The sequence below is a fragment of the Populus trichocarpa genome, chromosome 7 (assembly GCF_000002775.5).
Source record: "Populus trichocarpa isolate Nisqually-1 chromosome 7, P.trichocarpa_v4.1, whole genome shotgun sequence".
NCBI classification, from domain to species: domain Eukaryota; kingdom Viridiplantae; phylum Streptophyta; class Magnoliopsida; order Malpighiales; family Salicaceae; genus Populus; species Populus trichocarpa.
Window position 1 is genome coordinate 12,655,410 of NC_037291.2, and position 25,505 is coordinate 12,680,914.

Genomic DNA, 25,505 nt, shown 5'->3' on the forward strand with positions numbered 1-25,505 from the left:
TGAAGAACCTCTAGAATGTGTTTTACAAACTCACTATAAATTTTAAAAATTACCTATGGAGAAATATTAAATTTCAACAAGAAATTTCAGTTTTTCTTTTTTGAACTTTAATTTTCTAGAAAAATCAAATATTAAGAACTCCAAACAGTTATATATATATATATATTGTTTTGATATCTTCATGAACAAACGATGAGCTCATTAGCCTTATTATCCAGAAGAAGAAGAAGAAGAAGAAGAAGAAGAGCTTATTAATTATTATTATTATAAATAATTGGACAATTAAAGATGGCATCATCTTCGGATCAAACTAAAATGACCATCCCTTTGCACTTCAGGTCTATATGCTTAGATGATGATGATCGTTCTGCTGGATTTGTATCGATCCAACCAAGGAGTGGTGATGGTAGATGCAGGGCGAATTTGGGATTTGCTTTGATTCCTGAGTATTGGAACCAAGGTGTTACAACTAGAGCTATTACTGAAGGATGGAAGTTGTTTCCTGAAGTGGCTAAGCTTGAAGCTATGGCTGATGTAGATAACAATGGCTGCCATAGGGTTATGGAGAAACTTGGGTTCCATAAGGAGGGTGTCCTGAGGAAACACACGGTCATCAACGATAAGGTTAGGGATGTAGTCTTTTATTTACTGATTATATGCCTTGAAATCAACTGTTTTCTTTAATTTTCAGCCTATCTTGAGCTTGAATCCTGTCCTATAATCACCAATAAAAGGCCTAATTAATTCTCTTTGTAAGCATTTCTTTGTGCTCGTAATAAAAATGGGTACTCTGGTTTTTATGCTTTATTAGAATTGTGATTTGTGCTCTCTGAGGCTTTTAGACATGGTTTAGTTGCCTAGACTAGATATGCTTCTGGGCAAAGTTATTATTGATCTAGAAAATCTCATTTGAATTAAAAAAAATATGATCAAACCCGGTTGAAATGTGACCCGGTTTACCTTGCCAAACATGGTTTAAACTCGGCTAAATCAAGATTTTTTAAATAAAACAATGTTATTTTAATTAAAAAAAAAACAAATTTACTAAGGTTAACCCGACAACCTCGATCATCCAAACTGGAGAAAGTGTCATTGAACATGTACAGTCAACGAGATGTTTGGTGATCTTTAATAAAAGACCAACTAGCTAGAGCAAAAATAGGACTGTCAGGAACTTCGAGATAGCAACTACTGGAAACAATAATCAAACAGAGGATTAACAAGGACAAAGAGAACATATTAAGCTTTACATTGTATATGCATTGATTGAAGATTGCATTAACAATACTTAATTATCCACAATTTAAATACAAGAACATAAAAGAACAGAAACCAGGAAGTCTGTCTTGTATTCGAAATTTTCTGACAGGAAATCTATGAATGGAGTGAACAAGAGAAAAAATGCCTATACCTAAGAAATCTGTGAAAGGAAAAAGAAAAAAAATAATGCCTAGTAAATCTGGGAAGGAGAACAAACATTCTTGAAACAATCTCAAGATCATTGTAATGACAGATACATAAATCATTTTTTTCTGTATTCCATCCATGATCAGTGTAGTTTTATGCAATTTTGTGTGATGTTATGACCAGACATGTATGTGTGTAGCTATTGGATTGTAGCAAGGACATGAACGGCTTCCCTGGGGAAAACAGATCAAGGATTGGATTGAGGAAGCTCCTCTCTTCATTCAAATCATCACCACCTTAGCTCAATGAATCAATCAACATGCCATGGATGAGGTCAATGGCAATTCACTCTCATGTGACCTAAAAGACATGTTGATTGAATTGCTTGCTGATAAATTCCTCTTAATTGCAGTTTTTCCATTGCCACCACCACTATCATTTCTCTCTACCATCACCATGGGCCCTTCAAAATCATCCTGACTTCCATCTCCTCCCGGATTTTCGATGTTACCAGACTCGTTATCAGTTGCTGCATTTCCTGTCGTGTTAAAAACATTTGGATGACCACCTCCTGCATCACCACCACCATTAATAGAACCAACAGCAATCCGAAATCCAAAGATTCGAGAAAGAATTCGATAGAAGCATGTGAGTACCCAAAATAGCCAAGGCAGGCAAACCAGGGCTATACCTGCAACAGGAAACCAAGCCCTAGATGGGTCTGCAGGGAGGACAACGTACATAAGCAGCAAGCTGCCTCCAGCAGCTATAGTAATAAACAAGAAGAAAGAGACGAGCCATATAAATAAGCGCCCGGAAGTGGGGTCTTCTACAGGCATTTGTGTATTGAGACTTGACGGACAAGAAGATCAGATGATTATTATTTCCTCTTTATCCTCATCCATTTTTGTTCATTGAGGAATTGGTGTATGTGTGATCAATGAGAGAATATTACTTTGATTTTTCTGGGATAATGAAGAATTCATGAGAGATGACGATGAAGATGAACGCTGCTGTTCCTTCTTGTTAATTGCATGCATAATGAGGATGCCTCATCAGATTTTTCACAGGGTGGACATATTCAAATCTGTCTTACGTAAAACATGGTTAGTTTTCGAACCAAGACACATCAAAGACAGAGACAAGGGAGTGGAAATCGGGTAGGATTTGCTGTTATAACAGATCAGGCTATTAATTTCCAAAATTTGTGCACCCTACATGGCTCGTTTCTTAATTTTTATACCTCAGGGCATATCTATTTTTAGCTATACACTATTTTTTGAGGCGATAAGGACAACAGCTTGAACCTAAGATCTCCATCCCTCTTGCCTGTTCCATGAAATGAAGCATGATTAACAACCATTGGAGGCAATCCAAAATCTCAATCTCAACCACCATGTTCACTTGCTTCCACCAACATTATGCTCCACCACCTAATTATTATTCCCAGCATTCCCTCTCCTGCAAAATAACCTCAGTTAACATGTACAGCTCATTGTTCATTGCCTCATCAATTTGTATGAAATTTTTGTAAGAATTTATTTGTTTGTAAATCATTTTCCAAGTTTAAGGCAATCTAAATTTCGACCTGTACCAAATACAGAAAAGCATCACTGATAATAGCCACTAGCCTAGCCATGGGATTCATTTCTCCGTCAGACATTAACCTGCTTATCATGCACTGAAACGACTCAAAAAATGCCCTGAAATAACAAACATTTAACACCTAAGGACTTCTCTTCACCTCTATTTCTAGCAATACCGGGTATAACTGACTAGTTGTGATTTACATAATCCACTTTTCAAAATTGCCGAGTGTGCCGAATGACCCAAAAGGGCCGCTGCAATCCACTCAGATGCTTGCTTTCTCTCCTCGGTGTCAATGGTTCAGTAACCAAATTCATAGGAAAAAGGTTCATGAGAGAGAGCACCCAATACAGAGGAGCCTCGATAAAATAAAGAATAAATGCAGACTAATTACATGGGGTGTGATTAATTCAGAACAAAATAAATCTAGCTTGCTAAGATGACGAAACTATGAATAAGGGAACTTAAATGACGAATATTCTGTTAGAAAGTAGAGAAAATGCCTGAAATTATTTTGCATGCAAAGCTTATGAGGGTGGATCATAAAAACATACTTCTTTACAAGGCTGCACATTCTGTAGCAGCCAATGGATGCGGGACAACTATCACCAGGTTTAGCAACAGCAGCGAAGGGGAGAAGCAAGGAGTTTCATAGGTCCTGCCACCGAACAAATTTATCAAAATTGCCACCCCATCATTTTGTAAGGCTTTAATTGTTGAAAGTTAGACCCATTCTTCAGTCAAGTGATAGTGAACTACTATGAAAAACTGATAAATGGACATAGCTCCAAATCTGAGCAGCAGATGATATAAGCATTGAATCTCTGACCCATTGGAAACATTTCACAAGCTCAATGTTTTTGACGAAGGGACACTGGACTCATGATCAGTTTCTAAATTATGACAGAAGTCTGCATCTGGTGTCTCCTCTGTTCCTGAGCTTTTCAGCGGTTGGCATAATGAGAAGAACCGTAATGTCAGCAGGGCTCACCCCACACTCTCTGCTTGCTTGACCAATGGTTTGTGGCCTGCCTTGAACAGTATAATTTACCAGAACCATATTTTGTAAGAACACTCGATGTCAGAGTCACGGCATGGGGGCTCGGAAAAATAACAAGAATTGGTGTCGTGGTGATGCTTTCTCAAAAAATTATGTCCAGTGGTAGGAATATAGAGGATAATTTCAAACAAGAGCATCTTCTCAATTCTCACTTGCTCAGAAACAGCCAAAAGGATATCATCTTCTCAATTCTCACTTGCTCTTAATTTGAACTCGGCATTGAAATGGCAAGTTGTACAGTATACCAGATGCACAGAAAAAAGTAAAAACAAGCATGAAGGATGATAAAAAATAACTTCCCTACACCATAACTTGTATCAGACAATAACATTGAAAACAGGAAAAAGGAGTTTAATCCAGAAAATTGTCAGAAGCACAGGAAGACTTGGAGAGCTTCTCTAGTGCTTCAAGGGACAAAGTTGTCATTGCATAGTAATCCAAGTCCCCTGGAAGTGGTCTATATTGTTGATGGGCTATCTACAAGTAGTTTATATGACAAGATAAAGAAATCTATGGAGATAAATCAACTAATCGACACCAGACTATATAGACATGCTAAATAATTTGAAGCGAGTAAAATTTCGAAACCCTTTTTAATCCTAGAGGAGAACAGTGATTTCTTACCGGTTGGAGTTAAATTTGCAGGCGCATAATGAAGCCCTCGTACCTGACATCAATCTCTACACACTCCTCCTTTCTGGATAATTGTCCATTCCCAAAACCAAGCTTATCAAAAACTTCATATTGCACACGTGGTTTCTTTTGAAGACTCCAGTGTTGAAGAGTCCCTCCGGAAACACGACTAACATCAGCAGCCAAATCTCCTCCTGAAAGTATTTGGAAACAGCAGTCAACTTGGATCCTTGTACATATGTTCCAAAACTTAACCCTATGTCTCCTCTCTCTGTCTCTGCTTGGTCTTGATTGACCAAATTTGAACAAGAGAACGAAAGTAGTCAGCTTGGATCCTTGTACATATGTTCCAAAACTTAACCCTGTGTCTCCTCTCTCTGTCTCTGCTTGGTCTTGGTTGACCAAATTTGAACGAGAGAACGAAAGTAATCCAAAAATCCCTCTGACATGGATAACCTATGTTGACCTGAGATCATAATTCATTGTTCTTGACATGGTAATTCACCTTATTGAACGAAAGTAAATTTACTATGCACAAAAAAATGCAATCACTAACATAACCTTATACAAATTGTTAAAGACCGGTGGAAAAATCATCTTGCTCCTAATATTTTGTGTAAAGGTTTTTTTTTAGATCAGGGGCAATTTTATCGAACTGTGGTAGATCAATAAATTTACTGTACACAAAAAATGAAATTACTAAACCAACTCTGCACAAATTATGAAAGATAATTTTATCACAATGAAAATAAAAAGACGACTTTACCTCTCATATCTAGTGAATAATAATAATAATTTGTTTTGGAGCTAGAGTAACTTGTCGCTCTCTCTCTCTCTCTCTTTTTGTTAATACTGCTTTGTCTTTTTTTAATGCAAGTCACCTTTCCCCACTATTTATTAGCAGCACAAGAAGGTGCTCTGTCTACTAATCTGTGTCCAAAATATAATAGCTTAATTGAGAAATGGCAGGACTGTTTGACAAGCAAGCTGATCTATACTTGGATGGAAGGCCGACTTATCCAGCCCAATGGTATTCAATGCTAGCCGATCACACCCTTCACCACTCTTTGGCTTGGGATGTTGGCACTGGCAATGGCCAAGCTGCTCTTGGTGTTAGTTCTCTCTTTCCTTTTCTTTTCTCTAACTAATATATTTATTCCTCAAGTTTCTTGCTTTCTTTTTCTCTCATAATGATCAGATGATTGTGCTGTGTTATTCAGTGGGTCCAAATCATCCTCTCATGGTTAACTGCCATCTTATTATCAGATGGAACTCCTTGATTTAGTCTAAGATCAGTTATATTGATTCTGCACCTGCTCTTTATGATTTTGACCAAGAATAAGGTTATTTGATTCAATCAAGAAAACTAAGTTTCTTGTTTTAGGCTAAAGATTTCATGTGTCTATATATCCACATGAATTCAATTTCGAATTCTTGATTTTATTTCCCTTTTGATTTTGTATCTCTACTGATATATATTTTCCTCAACTGGGGATAAAGGTTTGATTATTAGCTTTAGATTGGTATTCTTTCTCAAAAAACAAAAGGGAAAGAGTGAATATATGTTTCTAAATAAGAAAATGATCAGATGGGCCAGCAGATTTCTCTTTGCATCTCTAGGTTTAGAAGGATAAGTCGTGTGTCTTTGCTACTTGATTGCTGTGATGGTGTTTTAGTTGCTAATACTTGATCTCACATAAAGTATTGCTTCCCAATTTTATTGTTTCAATTTTGATAAGCAACTGGAAGATTTCACTTCATATAATTCACGTTGCTAGAAAAAAATGAACCATTCATCTAAACCTCTTACCCCAATAGTAGAATTGAATGAATTTTCTTGGCTTTGTTTGGTTGAAAAGCGGTTGTTTTCTGGTCTAAACCTCAGGCTGTTGTAGATTTTCTCATTAAACGGCTGCCTTGTGTAACATGCTGCATAGACTTTTTTGCATACAAGTGTTCTGCTTACATTGGTGGAACACTCTCTCTTAAAGTTAGATGAAGTTCAGGCTCTAGTTGCTTTCTGCCATTTCATCTTATATGCATTGTGGTGAGTGAAATGGAACAGTTACAAGAATCTTCCAACTTTGTTTTTCTGAGAGAACAAAGTAACTGAAAGGTGATTGCCAACTTTCTATAGCTGCAAGTGAAAAAATGCAGATTATTCAACTCATTTTCAACCTCAGTATTCAGTAGTTTAGCCTGCATAAGTCCATGGATTTATCAAGATTACTGGATCATTGTGTTTAGTTTTTCTTGGTAGGTTGCTGAGCACTATGAGCAAGTAATTGGAACTGATGTGAGTGAAGCTCAATTAAAACGTTCAATGACACATCCACGGGTTCGATACTTCCACACCCCATTATCCATGTCTGATGATGAGATAATAAGCTTAATTGGGGGTGAAGATTCAGTTGATTTGGTGACTGTAGCACAGGCTGTGCATTGGTTTGATCTACCAAAATTTTATTCCCTCGTTGCACGCCTTCTAAGAAAGCCTGGAGGTCTACTTGCTGTTTGGTGCTACAATGATGCTGTAGTGAGTCCTGCATTTGATTCAGCATTTAAGCGGTTTCATGACTCAACTCTTCCTTTTTGGCACCCGAATGCCTTTCTCGCAATCGAAGGTTATAAGAGACTTCCATTTCCTTTTGAGAGTATTGGTTTGGGTTCTGAAGAGAAACCACTAGAACTTGACATCCCAAAGGAGATGTCATTTGAGGGGTTTTTGAAGATGATCAGTTCATGGTCAGCAGTCGTTACAGCCAAGGACCAAGGTGTTGAGTTGCTGTCTCAGACCGTTGTTAAAGAGTTGGAGACTGTTTGGGGTGGATCTAAACTGGTCAGGTCTGTCATCTACAAGGCTTTTATGCTTGCTGGAAAAGTCAGGCTGTGAGATTTTCTTTTCAAGCTTCAATGAGGAGAAAAGTTTATTGAAATAAATAATTCCAGCTTATTTGCCTTCTCCTATTATATGACTTGTCTTCTTGCTCTTCCAATAACATGTTTGTATACTTTTCATAACTTTAGCAACAGCTTCATGCATGAAAATTAAAAGTACCGTTACGGTTATTTTTGAAAATAATTTTTATTTAGAAATATATTACAATAATCTTTTTAAAAAAAAATTATTTTTGATATTAGTGTAGCAAAATGATCTAAAAACATAAAAAAATATTAATTTGAAACAAAAAAAAATAAAAAATTTTCAATTTTTTTCAAAAGTGTTTTTGAAATGCAAAAAAAAAAACCAGGGTCTAATATTGACCGAGAATGTTTTTTGCTAGCCAATGGATAAATACTTAAACATCTCAACCCATCTTATTGTTTATTTCATGTTCCCAATCTAACTATTTTAGAGTTATCTTGACATGATACAATTAACTTAATAAGTTTAAAAACAAATTAGATTTATGTCCGAAACAACACATTACCTGTTTTACTTAGATCCCAGCGATGTAGGTTATTGAAAAGTTGGTTCAAAAGTGTTTTACACCCAAAAATTCATTTTCAACAATATTTTGAATAAAAAACCCCTAAAAAAGCAATATATGGATCTAAATAAACTCAATTTTGTTTTCAAATAACCCAAAAAAACTATCTAAAAATAAAATAAAAATAAACTCAAATTCAAAAAAACACTCAAGATCAGATCTATTTTTTTAGACAATTTAAAAATAAAAAACACCATAATGAAACTCTCTTATTAAAAGAAACCCAATAATATGAAATCAACTATTTTAATGATTAAAATCATTATTTATTGAAGACTGTCATCCACCCTATAAAAAAATATCAAAGTTTAGATGCGTGGGTTCAAGTTGGCAATTCAAGTATTTTTTTTTTAAATATTCATTGGTTTTTTAAATATATTGGCGGTGTCTATTTTTTTTTTAATCTAAAAACTGACCCGCAACGTATGCAGGCCATTGATTTGATCTAGATGCTGAATAAATTGGGGCCACTTTAGCAGCAGACCTACATTGCAGGTCAAATTTCCCACCTTTAAACAATAATTATATCAGTAGAAAATAAGGATCATTTCTTCCTTATAAATTCAGCATCTTCTTCAAACAGACTAATGTAGGGAGAAAAAAACACACAAGAAGATAGCTACCACAACTATAAGAGGATTTATATACACGAAGAAGCTTAAAAAAACATTTTTTATATAAAATTATCAAGATAAATTGTTTTTTAAAGTAATAGCAGCCTTTATTATTTAGCAAAATTCTAAGGATGAAAAAGAAGATGGGATTGGGTTGAAGTTTGAAACAATTTCTAGCCATTGAAAACATGGTTTTGTATTGTCAAAACACAATATGAGAATTGAAAGGTCTTAGATATGATTGTTGTGTTTGAGAAATCGATCCCCATGAACAAGAGATAAAAAAAAAAGAGGAAGGGAAGATGGCAGAGAAGTTATGAAAAAGAGCATAATTAAACTCTGTCAACTAAGATTGATCTGGTAAACTTGCTATTGTTAGATTTTAATTTGAACTAGTTTCAACATTAACAGACGTCTTCCTGAATTGAGTTATAGATGTTGATGTTTCTGCCTAAATTCACACGGTGAAAAAGCAATATTTCTTCCCAAAATGAAGTGCTTTCTCGGTCTTCTGAGGGATTTTTTTTTCTTCTGATGTTGAGTTCATGGTCTGCGGGCATTACAAGCCAATGACCCAGCTGTGGTCCTGTGGAGCAGCTTGTAGACTGGTTAGATCCGTCCTCCACGAGGCTTTTATGCTTGCGAGAAAAGTTAGGCTGTAAGGATTTTTGTTTCAGCATTCAACAGTGAAACATTGATTGTTATGGTTACTACTTCCCTCCCTCCCATCGTTTGTAGTTGGTTAACTTGCAGATAGTAGCTTTGGTTCCAGAATGACACAACCAAATAATCATATCAGAATCAAGAACATGATTCCCAATGTGCACAATATGCTTTGTTCTGTGAATCATAAAGATTAAAAAGGTTTGTTTGGCAAGCAGGCAGCAATGTCTTTGGCTGCAAGGCCAAGAAATCCAGGAAAATGGTTTTCAAGGCTGGCTGCTCTCACCCCTCACCGCTATTTGGCTTGGGACATCGGCACTGGAAATATTGTTCAAGCTACTATCGGTGTTAGTTTCCCCTGATCTCTCTTTAAGACTCAATAACTAAACTTCATATATTAGCATGCTTTTCCTACCAGTACAATCCAATGTATGTTGTTTTCAGGTTGCGGAGCATTACAAGCAAGTGACATAAGTGAAGAACAGCAAAAGCATGCTGTGCCACATGCCCAAGTTCAGTATTGGCACACCCCATTATCAAATGTCTGATGATCAACTAGTAGACATAATTGGTGGTGGAAATTCTGTTGATCTAGTAACAGTTGCTGCAGCTTTGCAGTGGTTTGATCTTGAAAGATTTTATCCTATTGTCAAACGCATTTCTGAAAAGCCAGCAGGACTGTACTTGCTGTTTGGGGCTTTAGTATAAACACCATCCAAGTCAACCTAGAATTTGATTCTCACTTGTGCAAAGTTTTTTGAAACAACTTTTATTTTTCAAAACCCAAAACTCAGGTATTCAATTGATTGTTACAAGACACTTCCATTTCCATTTGAAAGTGTTGGTGTAGGCTGTGAGGGGCAGTCACAGGAATTGGACATGCCGCAGTAGATGTCAGGTCATTTTCTCCAGTCAATACAGCTAAGAGGCAAAGTGTGGATTTGTTGTCTGAGGAGGTTGTCAAGGAACTCGAGGGTGCTTGGGATGGTACTGATTTGGTTAGAACTATCAACTAAAAATCATATATGCTTGCACGAAAAATGAAGCTGTAACTGGAAATGATATTTTGTTGCTCTTCATGAATTGAGTGAAAACTTCAGGATTGGATTTGGCTTTTCATGGCTACAAGAAAAGTGAAGCTGTAATCAGAAATAATGTTTTGTTGCTCTATTATTGATGATTCCCTACTGTTAACATCAAAGGCCCAAATAATGTTGTTAAGGAATTGGAGACCGGTGATACTGCATGGGCTTTGATCTGGCAGCTGCAAGTCTTTCATGCTTATCAGAAGAGTTAGGCTGTGAATTTTACCTTTTATGCTTCAATGAGTAAAACATTGATTGTATTTGGTCAATACCAGAATAATTTGTGCTCGTTGAAGTTTATACATGTACGTACGTACTGTTATTTGAGCATTCATCATTCCATTACTCTAAAAAATCAAGCATACTTTCTCTTCATTCAAGCGTAAAGTATTAATTATACGCTATAATACTAAACATATTAAAAATAAATTTCATTATTTTATATTATAATTTATGTTTATTTATTAGTTAAAGAGATACCATTGAAAGTTTGAAAGGTTGCAGGTTTGGCCATTCATGCAGGTTAATTTCCTTTCTAAACCAAGGGATGTTAAGGTTCTAGTTATTAGTCGCTACCTTGAGTTAAATAAATTTTTTTTTTGGGGGGTCATACGTACATTTTTGACCGACTTTTCTAATTGCGTAGAAGATGTAGACATGCTATGGTTTTTTCTCTAAATTCTCCAAGTTTCAGGTCACTCTATTGAATAGTCAGATTTGGCATGAATCCTATAAATTACAGTCCTTCATTCACTGCTAAGAGCATTCAGTTTCAGATATAACATCAGAATTCACAAGATTTAGTATGGCAGATCATCTGTTCAACAAGCAGGCAGCTATATATTCGGAGGCAAGGCCCAGATATCCGAGCGAATGGTTCTCAATGTTGGCTGCTCTCACCCCACAGCACTCTGTGGCTTGGGATGTTGGCACCGGCAATGGTCAAGCGGCTATTGGTGTTAGTTCTCTCTCACTCTTCACCTACTAGCTAAAGATATTGAGATATCATCGATCTTGGCCACTGCCCACTAGTCATAAGCATCTTTCGTTTCATGCATTTACTTCTGATCATAGACTTATTAATTATTACTCTAGACATGCCTAATTTGGACGTGGAATGTCTTCTTGATATATCTATGAACTAATTAGATATGGCAACGATCATCAAGAAGAAATCCGGATGTGTTGAATGATTAGTCTGATAAAAATAACCATAAATTTATTTTCAGGTAGCTGAGCAATACAAGAAAGTGATAGCAACAGACATCAGTGACGAACAACTAAAGCATGCCATACCACATCCCCAAGTTCAATACGTGCACACCCCGTTAGCAATGTCTGATGATGAACTAGTGAGCTTGATTGGTGGTGAAGATTCAGTTGATCTGATTACTGCGGCTACTGCTGTGCAGTGGTTTGATCTTGACAGGTTCTACCCGATCGTGAAGCGTGTTCTACGAAAGCCAGGAGGTATAATTGCGGTCTGGTGCTATGGTAGCATGGAATTCAGCCCAGAAATTGATGGTATCTTAAGGAGGTTTTTTGAGCTAGGTATACCTTTCCAAAGCCAAAGTTTCAAGATTGCAGTACAGTGCTACAAGACACTTCCATTTCCTTTTGAAAGTGTAGGTGTTGGGTGTGAGGGGCAGCCACTGGAATTGGACATGCGAAAGGAGATGTCGTTTCAGGGACTCTTGAAGTTCCTCAGGTCACTTCCGGTGGTCCATATAGCTAAGGAACAAGGTGTGGATTTATTGCCTGAAGAGCTTCTCAAGGAATTTGAGAGGGCTTGGGGCGAGCCAGAAATGGTCAGGACTGCTATCTATAAGACATACATGCTTGCAGGAAAAGTCAAGCTCTAGATGAAAATGCGTGATGCAGCTGTGCTTCTCCCTTCAGAGGTTTGAGCTCCATTGTACTTCAATTAATGCTTGTTTAACATTCAAGAATAATTAACAACGCCTGTCTGAGCTCTATGATTATTATCTAAAAAATCGTTAATATCAGTTGAATTATAACTCGTTGATCGTGTTTCTTGGACTACATGATTAACAAACTCTCCGATGAAACTTAAACACTTAGCAGTCACAGATTTCCTCAAGAAATCTAGCTTCCGTTCTATGTATGTTTTTATATTTGGGACATTGAAGTTAAATTTGCCTAAAGAATTGTGTCTTTGTAGTTTGAAATTAAGATTGAGGCCACATGCATGGACCTTCAAAAGGGCACACTTTAGTTAGAATTCTTTACACAATTTTTATTAACAAGGTGCAACAAGCAGCGTCTCATATCATCCATTGACCAAATTACATGCAACAATTTCGATAGGGTTCAGTGGTTATCACTATCCATACAGGAAAACTGGGATGCTTTGTCGGCTTAATTCGCTCTTACATGCTTCAACTCTCGAACTTTCAGCTTAATATATTGGATGCCGCCGGGAAAACTGAATCGCATTACAGAATTGACTTCTGAAACCAGATTGTTAAGTTGAAAAATCAACAAAGCCAGTCTTCAGCATGGGTGCCGGCAGGGGGGATTCACCAAAGAGTCTCGAGTCCATATGATTCCAATGACTAATGCCAATCTTATCTATCAATTATACAAGAAATACTTGCTCTCTTTTCATCTCAAGTTCGAACAATGTAGTTATTAATATGATGGGTCACTAGAAGCTTACATAGTCATTAACTTCAGGGCCCGTGAAATTAGTTGAAATGCGCACAAGCGAACCCGGACACCTACGTTAATATATATATATATATAGACACACACACGCACACAATAACTACAACAATAACCACTTAACTTTAACTTTTCAAGTAATTCAAACTATGATATTTATAAATACTTTTACTCATTAAATAAAAATTCAAGCAATTCAAGTTTATTAAAAGCTTCACACCAGTTAATTTTTTTTATTTTCTCTATCTTTCTTGCATATCACTTCTCCTATATTTATTGATTTAAGCATTAGAAAGTTCTGTATTCAGATAAAAAAAACTTATTCTTACATGAACAACTAAATTCAAAGACATGCCTGTATTCAAGATCATACACTTCATTCTAGGACACATCCATGAGAAAAGTAGAATTTAATTTTAAAGTTTTTAGGACTTCATCTGCCACCAACTGAAATATCATCACCAATATCCAATGCCTAAGAATTATTTGCAGCTGCACTCTGTGCTTCCTACACACAGTAGAAAAGACATAGAAGGTAACTATTAATTGTACTACGTAACCAACTAAGAGTTTATTTGGAAAAATAGTTGTTATTATTTTTTAAAATACTTTTAACTCAGAAATATATCAAAAAAATATTTTTTTTAAAAAAAATATTTTTTATATCGGCAAAATAATCTAAAAACACATTAATTTGAAGTAAAGAAAAAAATAAAAATATATTTTTAAAAAAAAACACTTTTAAAATACAAAAACAAACAAGACATACAAGAATGAGGGCGCACACAAACAACAAAGCCTATTCGAGCAGTTATTACCATCAAAATCTTTTATTATCTAAACTCTAAAAAACGTGGCAAAATCATTGCATAATCAGGCACAAAAAAAAACTATTTATTGTTATACTAAAATTAATTTTAAAAAAGAAAAAATAATATGTTTTTGAGAAGGTTTTAAAATATAGTTAAATTATTAGATAAGATTTTAAGATATAATATAATATAATATATATTATGATTGATTTATACGGGGATGACCCATTTGATGGCCAATTGTGTCTTGTTATCTTTGTGTGTAAGAGTTTATTGGAGATGCATTTTCCTTTAAACTACCGGGTTTTGGAATTGGGCTTGTGATACGTAATTGTGTCGAAATCTATGGGCTTTACCTTTGGTACCAATTACAGTCTATGGGCTTGTGATACGTAATTGTGTCGAAATATATGGGCTTTACCTTTGGTACCAATTACAGTCTATGGGCTTGTGATACGTAATTGTGTCGAAATCTATGGGCTTTACCTTTGGCACCAATTACAGTCTAGTTCAGGCCTTTATTAGTGCGTCTTGGAATTCCTGCTGTGTTTTTTTTTTTTTTTGCTTTTCCTCTAATGTAGACTAGTGCACATGTCCATTGAGAAAATAATCTCCAGACCCTTCATTCGGATTCTTTCAATGTTTCAAGGCCTGCGGGCATAGAATGTTTCACTTTCATTATTATTGAGTAGATTCATTTTCAATTGAATAAAATAATAATTCATGATTTTCTATTATTATTATTATTATTATTTATGGAATTTAATCATTCTATTTCAATCAATAAACACAGGCGTTTAGAACATTGTTAATAAACCTGACCCGGGATCTAACCTGGTTCAAAGTTTGAGTTGTGGGATTATTAAGTAAACATTCAAAACCAAATTTGTTTTAGTTTTTTTTTATGAAATGATGTTATTTTTTATAAAATAAAGAAAAGAAACAACATTAGTTTTAATAAAAAAAATAAAAATATATGAGGTCATACCTATTGGGTTTAATTAAATAAACTTTTATAATGATTCATAATTAAAACCCAACTTAAATTATTTTTCAAGTTAACGGAATTATCAGTTCAACCCACCAAGATCGGCAACTATACTTTAGACATGCTAAGAAAAATCGCCACAGATAAGGTTAATCACGGTTTGTTGTTTTTAAATATAGTCCTCCAACAAATTAGAGTTCACATTCAATATTCAATATTCTATATTCAATATCCAACAGATAAGGTTAATCACATTCAATATTCTACTTGCTTTTTTTTTTTTTTTCTGGAAAGACTAAGGTTATATTCTCGATCAGTTAAGATTAATAATATATTTTTCCTGTCTGATTAAAGATAAAAAAAATCTATAATAGAATAGAAGAATTTACGAGAACGTAACTTTTCAGACTAAAATTTGATTATGATAACTAAAAAGAGGTACATTTTCTTAATCATCAACCACCTCCTTATATTAGATTCTAGTCTAGTAGATGACTCAGTGGTAATATCTCGAGACTAAGAGGTTTGTTTTTTTTATGGTCTCATGTTTGAGCCCTGTGATTGCTAATATGATGGCCACTGGAGGCTTATATGGTCGTTAACTTCAGGGCCCGTGGAATTAGTTGAGGTGCGCGCAAGCTGACCCGAACATCCATGTTAATAAAAAAGATGTTTTATCAAAAAAAATATTTTTTAAAAAAAAAAGTTTGAGGATTTTTTACGGAGCTATAGGTCGATCCAGGTTTTTCATCTAGTCAATCATTTTTCTATTTTTTCCTTAACCGGACTAGTATAGGCATTATGGTCGGCTAGGTTTAGGGTCGATCCATCAGGCTAATTCGAGTTTTATAACTATGGTTATTAAATTATTATTAATTTTAATATTTAATATAAATTAAGAAAAATATCAGATTATTTTTTAAAAGATGTAAGTTTGATATATATTGAGGATAAAATATAAAATAATTTTTATTTATTTATTATCATATCTTATATATTACCATCAAATACAATTTTGTTTTCATCTTTTATTTTGTATTGTTTTCTCTATTTTTACTATCTTTATTTTTTATATCCCGAAAAACAATACTTATAAAATATGGAGATATGTTCCTTAGTCTCCCAACATTAATCAAACTGTTTTGTTTTTTACATTAAAAATAAATACATTCTTCGCAATGCAATGAAATTATATTAATATTTTGAAAGACTTATTATTAACAGTTGTTAAAATGAACACTCTAAACTGAGAGTTTATACTTTTCAAGCCTTATTATTATTATTATTATTATTAAAATACGTATTTATGTTACAACTTCATGCTCTAGAATCAAGCAACATAAGTATATAATGAAAGTAAAATTATACAACTTTAAAAAAGCTTGGGACTAAGAGGTTTGCTCCCTCTGTGGTCTTAGGTTCGAACTCTGTGATTGCTCATATGATGGCTACTAAGGCTTACATGGTCGTTAACTTCAGGGCTAGTGAGATTAGTCGAGGTGCGCGCAAGCTGGCCCGGACACTCACGTTAAACTAAAATAAAAAAAAATTACAACTTTAATAGCACATAAGATTAAAAAGAAAACTTACATTCATTGGTGAAAAATTCTATTAATAAGTTTTAGATGTGCAAAAACTTAGGAGAAAAAAAAACTCTAAGAGCAGTAGTTTTCAATTTGCAAATTCTATTGTTGTTGTGTTGATACGTTGATCCTCTTCTTCAACTTGTGCTAACACCTTCATGTCCTTCCTCGTTCCTATACATTACTCCATAGTGTCCCAAGACCCAGATTATTAAAAAAGTTAGCTCACATAATTTTATTTTTTTATATTTACAGATCATCGAGATTTCTGCTTCCAAGAGTCCATGATCCATAAATCTCTCCCCGAAGACATCAATATTATATACTTATGTTGAATAAAAAAGACGAGTTTTTGAATAAAAAAACTTGAACCCTGATTTTTCAACCTTTAAAATGATTGAAATTTGGATAAATTAGATGATGTATTATCTGATTTTTTAAAAATAAATTTTGGGTTGGACAACATGTCGTCCGCCCCAGTTACAAAAAATAATAATTAAGAACTTAATTGTGCGGACCTGTTAGACTCTAACAAAATAGATCAGGCGGGCTAACTTGACCTTTACTTTTTTTTATATATATTTTTTAAATTAATGATTCTTTTCTTATAGTTTTTTCTCTAAATGCTTTTAATTTATATTTGAATTAGTATTCTTTCTCTCTTATATTTTGTTTGGAGAGTTTATTTTAAATGATGATTATTTTTTTAGTTATATATTTAAATTTGAAGAGTTTTTCTGATTCGTCTATAATTTTTTTTTATATGGATGAAATTTATTTTTTAAAATAAAATAAAAATTATTTTTAAATAATATTTCTAATAGATGCCTTGCATGATTTTTCTCTCCTTTTATTTCATTTAATCAATTTAATTTGTGTTTTTATTGCTATTATCATTTGCTTAAATAAAAAAATATTTTAAAAAATAAATTTTACAAATATAATCAGGTAAATATCTCATCTTTTAAAATTAAATAAATTTTAAAGTTCTAGTAGTTATTTTATCATCAGTTTTTTAGATATAAAACATTTCATCCAGACCTCTTGATTTTGATAATTCTAAAACATTTCATCAGATTTTTCTCCCCTTTTATTTTATTCAAGTTAATATAACTAGATTAATCGACAATCTAATATAACTAGATTAAACTAGTCGACTGATTAAGAAAAAAAAATTAAAAATAAAGAAGCTAACTAGAGCGTGTTCCCCGTGCAGTGCAAAGACAGGACTAACACGACTGTTACGTAGGCAATGCATTTAATGCACAATGATGGGCCCACCACGTCGCTAGTTCAAGAAGAAGCTCAAAGTCGGGGAATTAGAGTGCCGCCAGCCGCCAGCCGCCATGAAGAAAATAAAGCTGGAATCCATACGCCCGAGGAAAGCCGTCGATGAAAGACACCGAATGAATTGATGGGTGAGGGTCCATCCACACAGCCCCAATAATGAACAGAACAGCTTCCAAGCAACAGCGAGGGCCAGGTCGAGAAGAAGAAGCATAGAGGAAAGACAACTATTACAATCCACTGTTCTCCACATATTTTAGTGTTTTCTCTGTAATCTGTAATGCTTGGAAAGCCAATTACTTGGAAAGCCAATCGTGAAATATATCTTGATATGAGGATGTGCAGGAGTAATTCTAACCATGGCTGGATTTTATAATTAGTTAAATAAACTATAATTAAGTTATATTATGCACTCGTATGTATATACAATGGGTTCTTGAATTTTCCGGTATATTTAGGGGTGTCTGAGAGTATTAAAACAGTTGTTTTTTAAAGTGTTTTTTTAAAAAATATATTAAAATAATATTTTTTTTATTTATTTTTAAAAAATTATTTTTAACTTCAACACATAAATTTTTTAAAAACATCTAAAAATATTAATTTAAAATACACTTTTAAATCACAAAAAGATGCTAATATTTGATTTAATGTACATGCTTCATGTTTATAAAAAGTCTCTTTCATCCATGGCAATCAATGCTTATCAAGTGGCCATTCATATATTGGTTAACGTGCTCTAGGTTCCCGTGAACTTTTGATGTCTTTTTCATACAAGTGACCCTTCATGAAAATAAATAAATAAATATAATTTTTTTTTCCTTAAATTACAACTACTCTTACAAGTTGGTTTCGATTATTAAAGACTATTTTTTAATAAATAAACAGTAATGAAGTTTAAGTTGCAATAAAAGAAGTGTTTTTTTTAATCACTTTTGCTAAAAAAAAATTAATTGTAGAAAAAATGTTATTGTAAATTAAAAAGGTGTTTCAGAACTACATTGTATCAAAATCTTTTTTTTTTTCCTTGTAAATAATCTTAAAGGAAAAAACCACTTGTATTATTTTAATGCGTTAAATAAAATAATTTTTGGTTGAAGGTGCTTGAAAATCTAAACTTTTTTTTTTAATTAACTAATCCTTTTTGTATTCAAATACAAATAATCTTAAGAGGTATTTTTTTTTATTAACACCATTTGAAAAAAACAATATTGGCTAAATAACACATGTAGAAAAAGTTTTGATAAGATAACACAGTTTAATAAATGTTACGATTAAAAAACACGATATTTTAATATGAAACTAATGGAAAACATGGTATTTCAAATAAATTATTAAATGAATGAGCATGAATCACAATGAGAAGAGAAGAGAGAGAGAAAAATTGAGAAAGAAAAAGAAAAGGAAAAAGATTTAAGAGACACACTGAAGCTTTGATTACGACACAATTTATACCATAAAAAAAATCTTGACAAGATGAATCCAACGACATCAATAAATGTCACTAACGGTGATAAAAGTGGACCACACTCTTCATCCAAAGACTAGTGAGTAATTACAATAAGAAGAGAAAAAAAAAAGGAAGAAAGAAAGATACTCTCAAAGACACGTCGAAACTTTGACTATGACATCACTAGTACCATAAAAAATATCTCGACAAGACAAATATAATGATATCATGGAATGTCATTAACGATGATCGGGGTACGTCACACATGACAGACAAGTACTCACTTGTTTTTTGCGAAAAGTATAGCTCACTCCAATCATTATTAGTTATAATATTAATGGTGTCATAATTAAAATTTTAATGTGCTTTCGAGATCTTTTTTATGTTTTGTTTCTCTCTTATTTATTCTCAACTTGATTTTTACCTACTCATTTAATTTTTTTTTTAATATTCTATTATTTTCATCAGTGATATTTTAAGATGTGTTTTTCAATTGGAGACATGTATAAAAATTTATTAATTGGCCAGAATTTGTTTCAATGTGTTATTTAACTTTTTTTAATAGTACTTAATTTAAAAAAATCTTAAGCAAATAGCATCCAGATATCTTAAAAGTACATTATTACATCATCAAAAACGTCATCAGAAAGCGTCACTTTCCATTGATTCGAGTTTTTTATTCCCAATTTGCCGACGTTGATAATTATACACCAAGTCACCTACATGTACCTTTTCTTTCTTTATTTATCAATTATTTTCTTTTTCCAACTCTTTTAATACATTTCTTTTGCCGCTATATAAATTCACAGCTCTTATTCCAGTAGCATTGAATCAGAACCTTTTTTTTCTTGTATGAGAGAAGTAAAGAGAGTGAAGAAATGAATGAACGCAGCACGCCAACATCTGCAGGCAAAGGTTATGGCATGCCCACCTCAACTTCCTTTGCTAAACACCCGCTGCCACGGGGGCAGACCAAGAACAAGATGTTACTCGGGGTACTCCAATTCTTATCAGCGTCATCAAGCTCGAAAAAGTGAAGGCTTTACTGAAATAACTGAAAGAATGGGAGACGTCATTTTCTTTCAATTGATGGAAATTTCCCTCTGTAGCACTATGTAATAAAAATCCATGGGCTTTATGGGTTTTGTTTTTCAGAAAGGTAGGATGCCTTGTATTATGTAATTGTTTCGTCATCGAGTTTCGGCTTGGTCTCCCTTGCCTTGCTCTTGCTATTGTCTCAGCTTTTCTCCTTGTTTGCTCTCTTATCCCTCTGTAGCACTGTGTAATAAAATCCATGGGCTACATGAGTTTTGTTTTTCAGAAAGGTAGGATGCCTTGTATTATGTAATTGTTTCGTCATCAAGTTTCGGCTCAGTCTCCCTTGCCTTGCTCTTGCTATTGCTACTGTCTCAGCTTTTCTCCTTGGTTGCTCTCATTATCCCTCTGTTGCACTATGTAATAAAATCCATGGGCTTCAGGGGTTTTGTTTTTCAGAAAGGTAGGATGCGCCTTGTATTATGTAATTGTTTCGCCATCGAGTTTCGGCTTAGTCTCCCTTGCCTTGCTCTTGCTATTGTCTCAGCTTTTCTCCTTGTTTGCTCTCTTATCCCTCTGTAGCACTGTGTAATAAAATCCATGGGCTACATGAGTTTTGTTTTTCAGAAAGGTAGGATGCCTTGAATTATGTAATTGTTTCGTCATCGAGTTTCGGCTTAGTCTCCCTTGCCTTGCTCTTGCTATTGCTACTGTCTCAGCTTTTCTCTCCTTGGTTGCTCTCATTATCCCTCTGTTGCACCATGTAATAAAATCCATGGGCTTCATGGGTTTTGTTTTTCAGAAAGGTAGGGTGCCTTGTATTATGTAAATGTTTACCCCTTCGTCATCGAGTTTTGCCTTAGTCTCCTTGCCTTGCTCTTGCTCTTGCTACTGTCTCAGCTTTTCTCCTTGGTTGCTCTCATTAGCTGTCCAAGGTATCTGATAATATGGCCTGAGTAATCAGGGGGGGAAGTGTTAAACCTTCTTGCTTCGCTTTAAAATATTTTTGAAAATATTTTAAAATGTTTTCTTTTAAATTATGCTTTTATTTTTAAAAAAATTATTTTAATGTGATAATATACAAATATATATTTTAATTAATATTTGAAGTAACACACTCACACACCAAAAAAATAAAATACAATAAAAAAATATACAGGTTAATTGCTTTTAAAAAATTTGTTTCAATTTTACAAATGTTTCATATTTAGAAAATCTAGTTTAACTCAATATATTATCTTATTAATAATAGAGCCTTAAATATTTAAAATATTTTATTTAATCAATATTACCTAAACATAGTTGACATTAATAATTAGGAGTGGTAGTGGATATAGTGGGTCCAATCTAATTTTAGATATTTTATAAAATATAAACATGATTTATTCATTTTTTTTTAATTCCATTGAGTTAGATAAATATATGAGGCTGGGTTAAAAGTTTTGTGAATATTATATCTATTTATGGGTTAAACATATCAATTTATTTATATTTTTTGATGATCTTAAAAAAATATCATGTTGGAATTGTTAGAATTAAATTAGACCTTTAAAATACATATATTAAAGATAATATAAAAATTATTATAATTTTCATATAAAAACAAGAAAAACAAAGATCACAATTAAGTATTTTGTTAAATAATTAAGGTGTAAAATAATATAAAAAAAAGACTAGTAAAAAAATAATTAAGGTGTAAAATGATATAAAAAAAATTAGTAAAAACAAATTATAAAGTACTTTTGGGTTTGTAATTTCACTAGAAAAATAAAAGTTCAATCAAAATTTTTAAAATTTTCATTTGTTTTTTTTTTGTTATTAAATAAAAAAAATATTGAAATTATAAAATGTTCTTCTAAAAAACACAACTATAATTTTTGAAAAAATAAGAAATAGAAAGAAAGGCAAGAGAATGAGAGCCAGATATTAGTGTGGAGGGGAAAAACAATTTACCGTTTAGTTCCTCAATTTTTGTGTGCGTGAAGCATACTACATCCTGTATTTAGTGCGTTAAAAAAATAAAATAAAAATTATCTAATTATTAATAGATTTACCATTATTTTTCAAAACTTGATAGGCAATTCCAAGGCAATTCGAATTAGGATGTAGGTGTAATTTTTTTTATTGTATTTTTTTAATTTCATTCTTTATTTTTTTGAATTATATAATTATTTATTTTTATTTAATTTTTATATCAAATTTAATCCTTATTATTTTGAATACTATTTTTCCTAATTGATTTTTTTAATTTTTTCTCCAATATTTGATTTTAAATTAATTATATGTCAAATTTAATTTTTATTATTTTCATTGTTATTTATTTTATTTTGAATTTTTATTAAAACTGATTACTTAGCATTTTGTAAATCTAGAATTTTGCTATATTATTTTTTAAGGTTTGTCTTTTATAGGGTTGATCTAGAGCTCAAAATCAAGGTCACAAGTTTCGAATGTTAACACGAGTTGACTTTGATTTTTTTAAAAGTCTTTTTTTTTTAACTGATTTTTTTTTAATTCTTCCTACAACATTTGATTTATAAGGATTTGACATTTATATTTTTTTTCATTTTTTTTTCTATGAGATTATCTTAATCCTGTATCTAAGATCATAAAGTTAGCGAGTTAACCTGAGTTAACTTATACTTTTTTTTCATATATTGCTTTTTTAATGAATTGTTTTATAATTTTACGCTTAAACTTTGAGTTGTATAATAATTGAGCTTTATAATTTTATTCAGTTTGTTTTCATAGTTGTTTTTATGTTGTTATTTTTTTTAATTTATTTATGGTGACTGCATTTTATTATTCATATTATTTAAAATATTGGTACTAAAGATACATCTTTAAAATTATTTGAAAAAAAAAAAGATTTGACACGCGAACGATAAAGTAATTTCTCTGTACTATCGGACCAAATAAAAACTTAACAAATGTTATAGAAAGGTGCCTTGATTTACGAAGGAATGGTCTGAAATTTTATTTAAAAATTAAATAAACAGGTACCAAGAATCTGGTCACCATACGGCACTTCTTCCTACATCATCATCCTCCTTCGCCATGATGAATATTGATGTTAATAATTGGGACATTCTGTGGCCAAGTTGCAACTAAACCCGTCGGTTCTTGTTGATAAAGTTTAGGCACCAACGGGGCCCTTTCTTTGTCAATATATGCATTCAGGCATAATTTTATGTCCATATAAGCCAACCAGCTCAGGCCAAGGCTATGGCGTCTCCTCCTCTTCCAGCTTTGCTAACCTCCCGCCGCCAAGGGGCAACCAAGAACAATCTAGTCAAAGGATTGTGATGAGTAATTTACTATCAACTATAAAAGAATTAGGGAAGAAAAGAAAAGGAGACAAAAGTAGGAAGGCTTTTATTTATTATACTCTGCATAATCAAGAATAACCTATTGGCTATATTTTATAGCCCAAACAACGTGCTTAAAGATAGGAAAGCACTAACAACACAAAATTAACAATAATTAAAAATATATAGGTTAATTGCTATTAAAAATTTTGTTTCAATTTTACAAATGTTTCATATTTAGAAAATCTAGTTTAACTCAATATATTATCTTATTAATAATAGAGCCTTAAATATTTAAAATATTTTATTTAATCTATTATACAATATGCTAAAGAAGATTACTATTTTCTATTTGTTCTCTTACTATTCACGAAGATAAAGATTATTATAATAACAGTGTAATGATATGGTTGTCCTTATAAAAAAACTTGTTAAACATGTAGTGGGAGTTGAGGTTGGAGTTGTTTTTTTTTTTTTTTTTTTTGTTATGGGATACATTTAGCATTGAAAGAATAATTGAGGATAAAATGGTATGTTCTAGATTTATGGAGTCTGGTGCTGGGAAATGACATGGCTGCTAAACACCTGATATTGGGGTCAAGTATGCCTGTCAGACCCTAAGCGCTGAGACTAGCCCCGCACGCCTGAATTCAAATCATATTTTTCTATTTAAGTAGTTTATGTTTTATGTTTATAAATTTGTTATTTCTTCAATGGAAATTCTATCTTCTATTATTAGTATGATTATTGTTGTTGTTGTTTGTATTATTATTGTTGTTGTTGTTGTTATTATTATTCAAGTAAACTTGAGTCAAACATGTTTGCCAAGTAACGTAAGTCAAAAAATTATTTATAAACAAAATATAAATAATTTATAAATAACAAACTATCATAAAAATCTAATATAACATTTTAGATCTAAAAATTCAAATCATATCTTCTCATTGAAATAGTTTTATTTTTTATGTTTATAAATTTGTTATTTCTTCAATAGAAATTCTATTTTATGGTTGTTATCGATATTTTTTTTCAAAAATATTTTTTATTTAAAAATATATTAAAATAATAATTTTTTTATTTTTTTAAATTTATTTTTAATAGTAATACATTAAAATAATTTTAAATATAGAAAAATAATTTAAAGAAAAGAAAAAACGAAAAAAATAATATTTTTTTTCAAAAATACTTTTGAAATGCAATACCAAACATGCTATAGTAATCATGTTTTTTTTCTTATAAATCTAAAATTAATAAAAATAATTTATAAACTATCATAATTAACAAAATCAAGGAAATAACACAATTATTATTATTATTATTATTAATATAGTTAATTTTTTAAAAAAATATTATTGCTATTGAAGAAAAATCATAAATTTGATTTGAACAGTAAAATTAAAAATTATATGAATTTGTGTCAGACATGTTTAATATTATTATTAATATTATAATTATAATTATAATTATTATTATTATTATTAAATTTGAAAAAAAATATTATTACTATTGAAGAAATAGGTCTGGCACGGGAGTCACCCAAGTAACTTGGGTTAGGCAGGAGTGTAAGATCCAAATAACAAAGCTCTTGGGTTGGCTGCCAGACCCAAGGCTCTTGGGTCTGGCTTGGCCGGCAGACCCAAGTCGTTTTTAAAAATATAAAGTTTTTTTTTATATATTTTTAAAAAATTATTATTGACCCGCTGTGAAGCGCGAGCTAATATACTAGTATTACCTAAACATAATTGACATTAACAATTAGGAGTGTTGGTGGATATAGTTGATTCAACCTAATTTTAGATATTTTACAAAATATGAACATG

At 32.3% G+C, this 25,505-nt stretch overlaps 3 protein-coding genes and 1 long non-coding RNA gene across 4 annotated transcripts; 3 read left to right on the forward strand and 1 right to left on the reverse strand.

The window, feature by feature from the left end:
* Positions 1-1,239: 1,239 nt before the first annotated feature.
* On the reverse strand, positions 1,240-2,246 carry LOC7466753 (uncharacterized). Its single transcript, XM_002309891.4, has one exon. It carries the CDS (start codon positions 2,244-2,246, stop codon positions 1,722-1,724), a length of 525 nt encoding a protein of 174 aa, XP_002309927.1. The 3' UTR covers positions 1,240-1,721.
* A 3,267-nt stretch (positions 2,247-5,513) lies between these two features.
* On the forward strand, positions 5,514-7,769 carry LOC7490170 (uncharacterized). The gene is made up of 2 exons (XM_002310491.4): positions 5,514-5,799; positions 6,948-7,769. Exons 1-2 carry the CDS (start codon positions 5,650-5,652, stop codon positions 7,578-7,580), a joined length of 783 nt encoding a protein of 260 aa, XP_002310527.1. The 5' UTR covers positions 5,514-5,649; the 3' UTR covers positions 7,581-7,769.
* A 3,391-nt stretch (positions 7,770-11,160) lies between these two features.
* Positions 11,161-12,708, forward strand: LOC18100919 (uncharacterized). Its single transcript, XM_006380323.3, has 2 exons — positions 11,161-11,498; positions 11,770-12,708. Exons 1-2 carry the CDS (start codon positions 11,346-11,348, stop codon positions 12,400-12,402), a joined length of 786 nt encoding a protein of 261 aa, XP_006380385.1. The 5' UTR covers positions 11,161-11,345; the 3' UTR covers positions 12,403-12,708.
* Positions 12,709-20,727: 8,019 nt separating this feature from the next.
* Positions 20,728-21,224, forward strand: LOC127905556 (uncharacterized). Its single transcript, XR_008059702.1, has 2 exons — positions 20,728-20,840; positions 21,009-21,224. It is a non-coding gene; the product is annotated as an uncharacterized LOC127905556 (long non-coding RNA).
* Positions 21,225-25,505: the final 4,281 nt, after the last annotated feature.

What these genes read in the sequence shown, in the direction of transcription:
- LOC7466753 (XM_002309891.4), bottom strand. Translation starts at nt 2,246, where the DNA reads ATGCCTGTAGAAGACCCCACTTCCGGGCGCTTATTTATATGGCTCGTC.
- LOC7490170 (XM_002310491.4), top strand. Translation starts at nt 5,650, where the DNA reads ATGGCAGGACTGTTTGACAAGCAAGCTGATCTATACTTGGATGGAAGG. An exon ending in ATGGCCAAGCTGCTCTTGGT is followed by an intron (nt 5,800 to 6,947) that starts GTTAGTTCTCTC and finishes TTTTCTTGGTAG; the next exon opens with GTTGCTGAGCACTATGAGCA.
- LOC18100919 (XM_006380323.3), top strand. Translation starts at nt 11,346, where the DNA reads ATGGCAGATCATCTGTTCAACAAGCAGGCAGCTATATATTCGGAGGCA. An exon ending in ATGGTCAAGCGGCTATTGGT is followed by an intron (nt 11,499 to 11,769) that starts GTTAGTTCTCTC and finishes ATTTATTTTCAG; the next exon opens with GTAGCTGAGCAATACAAGAA.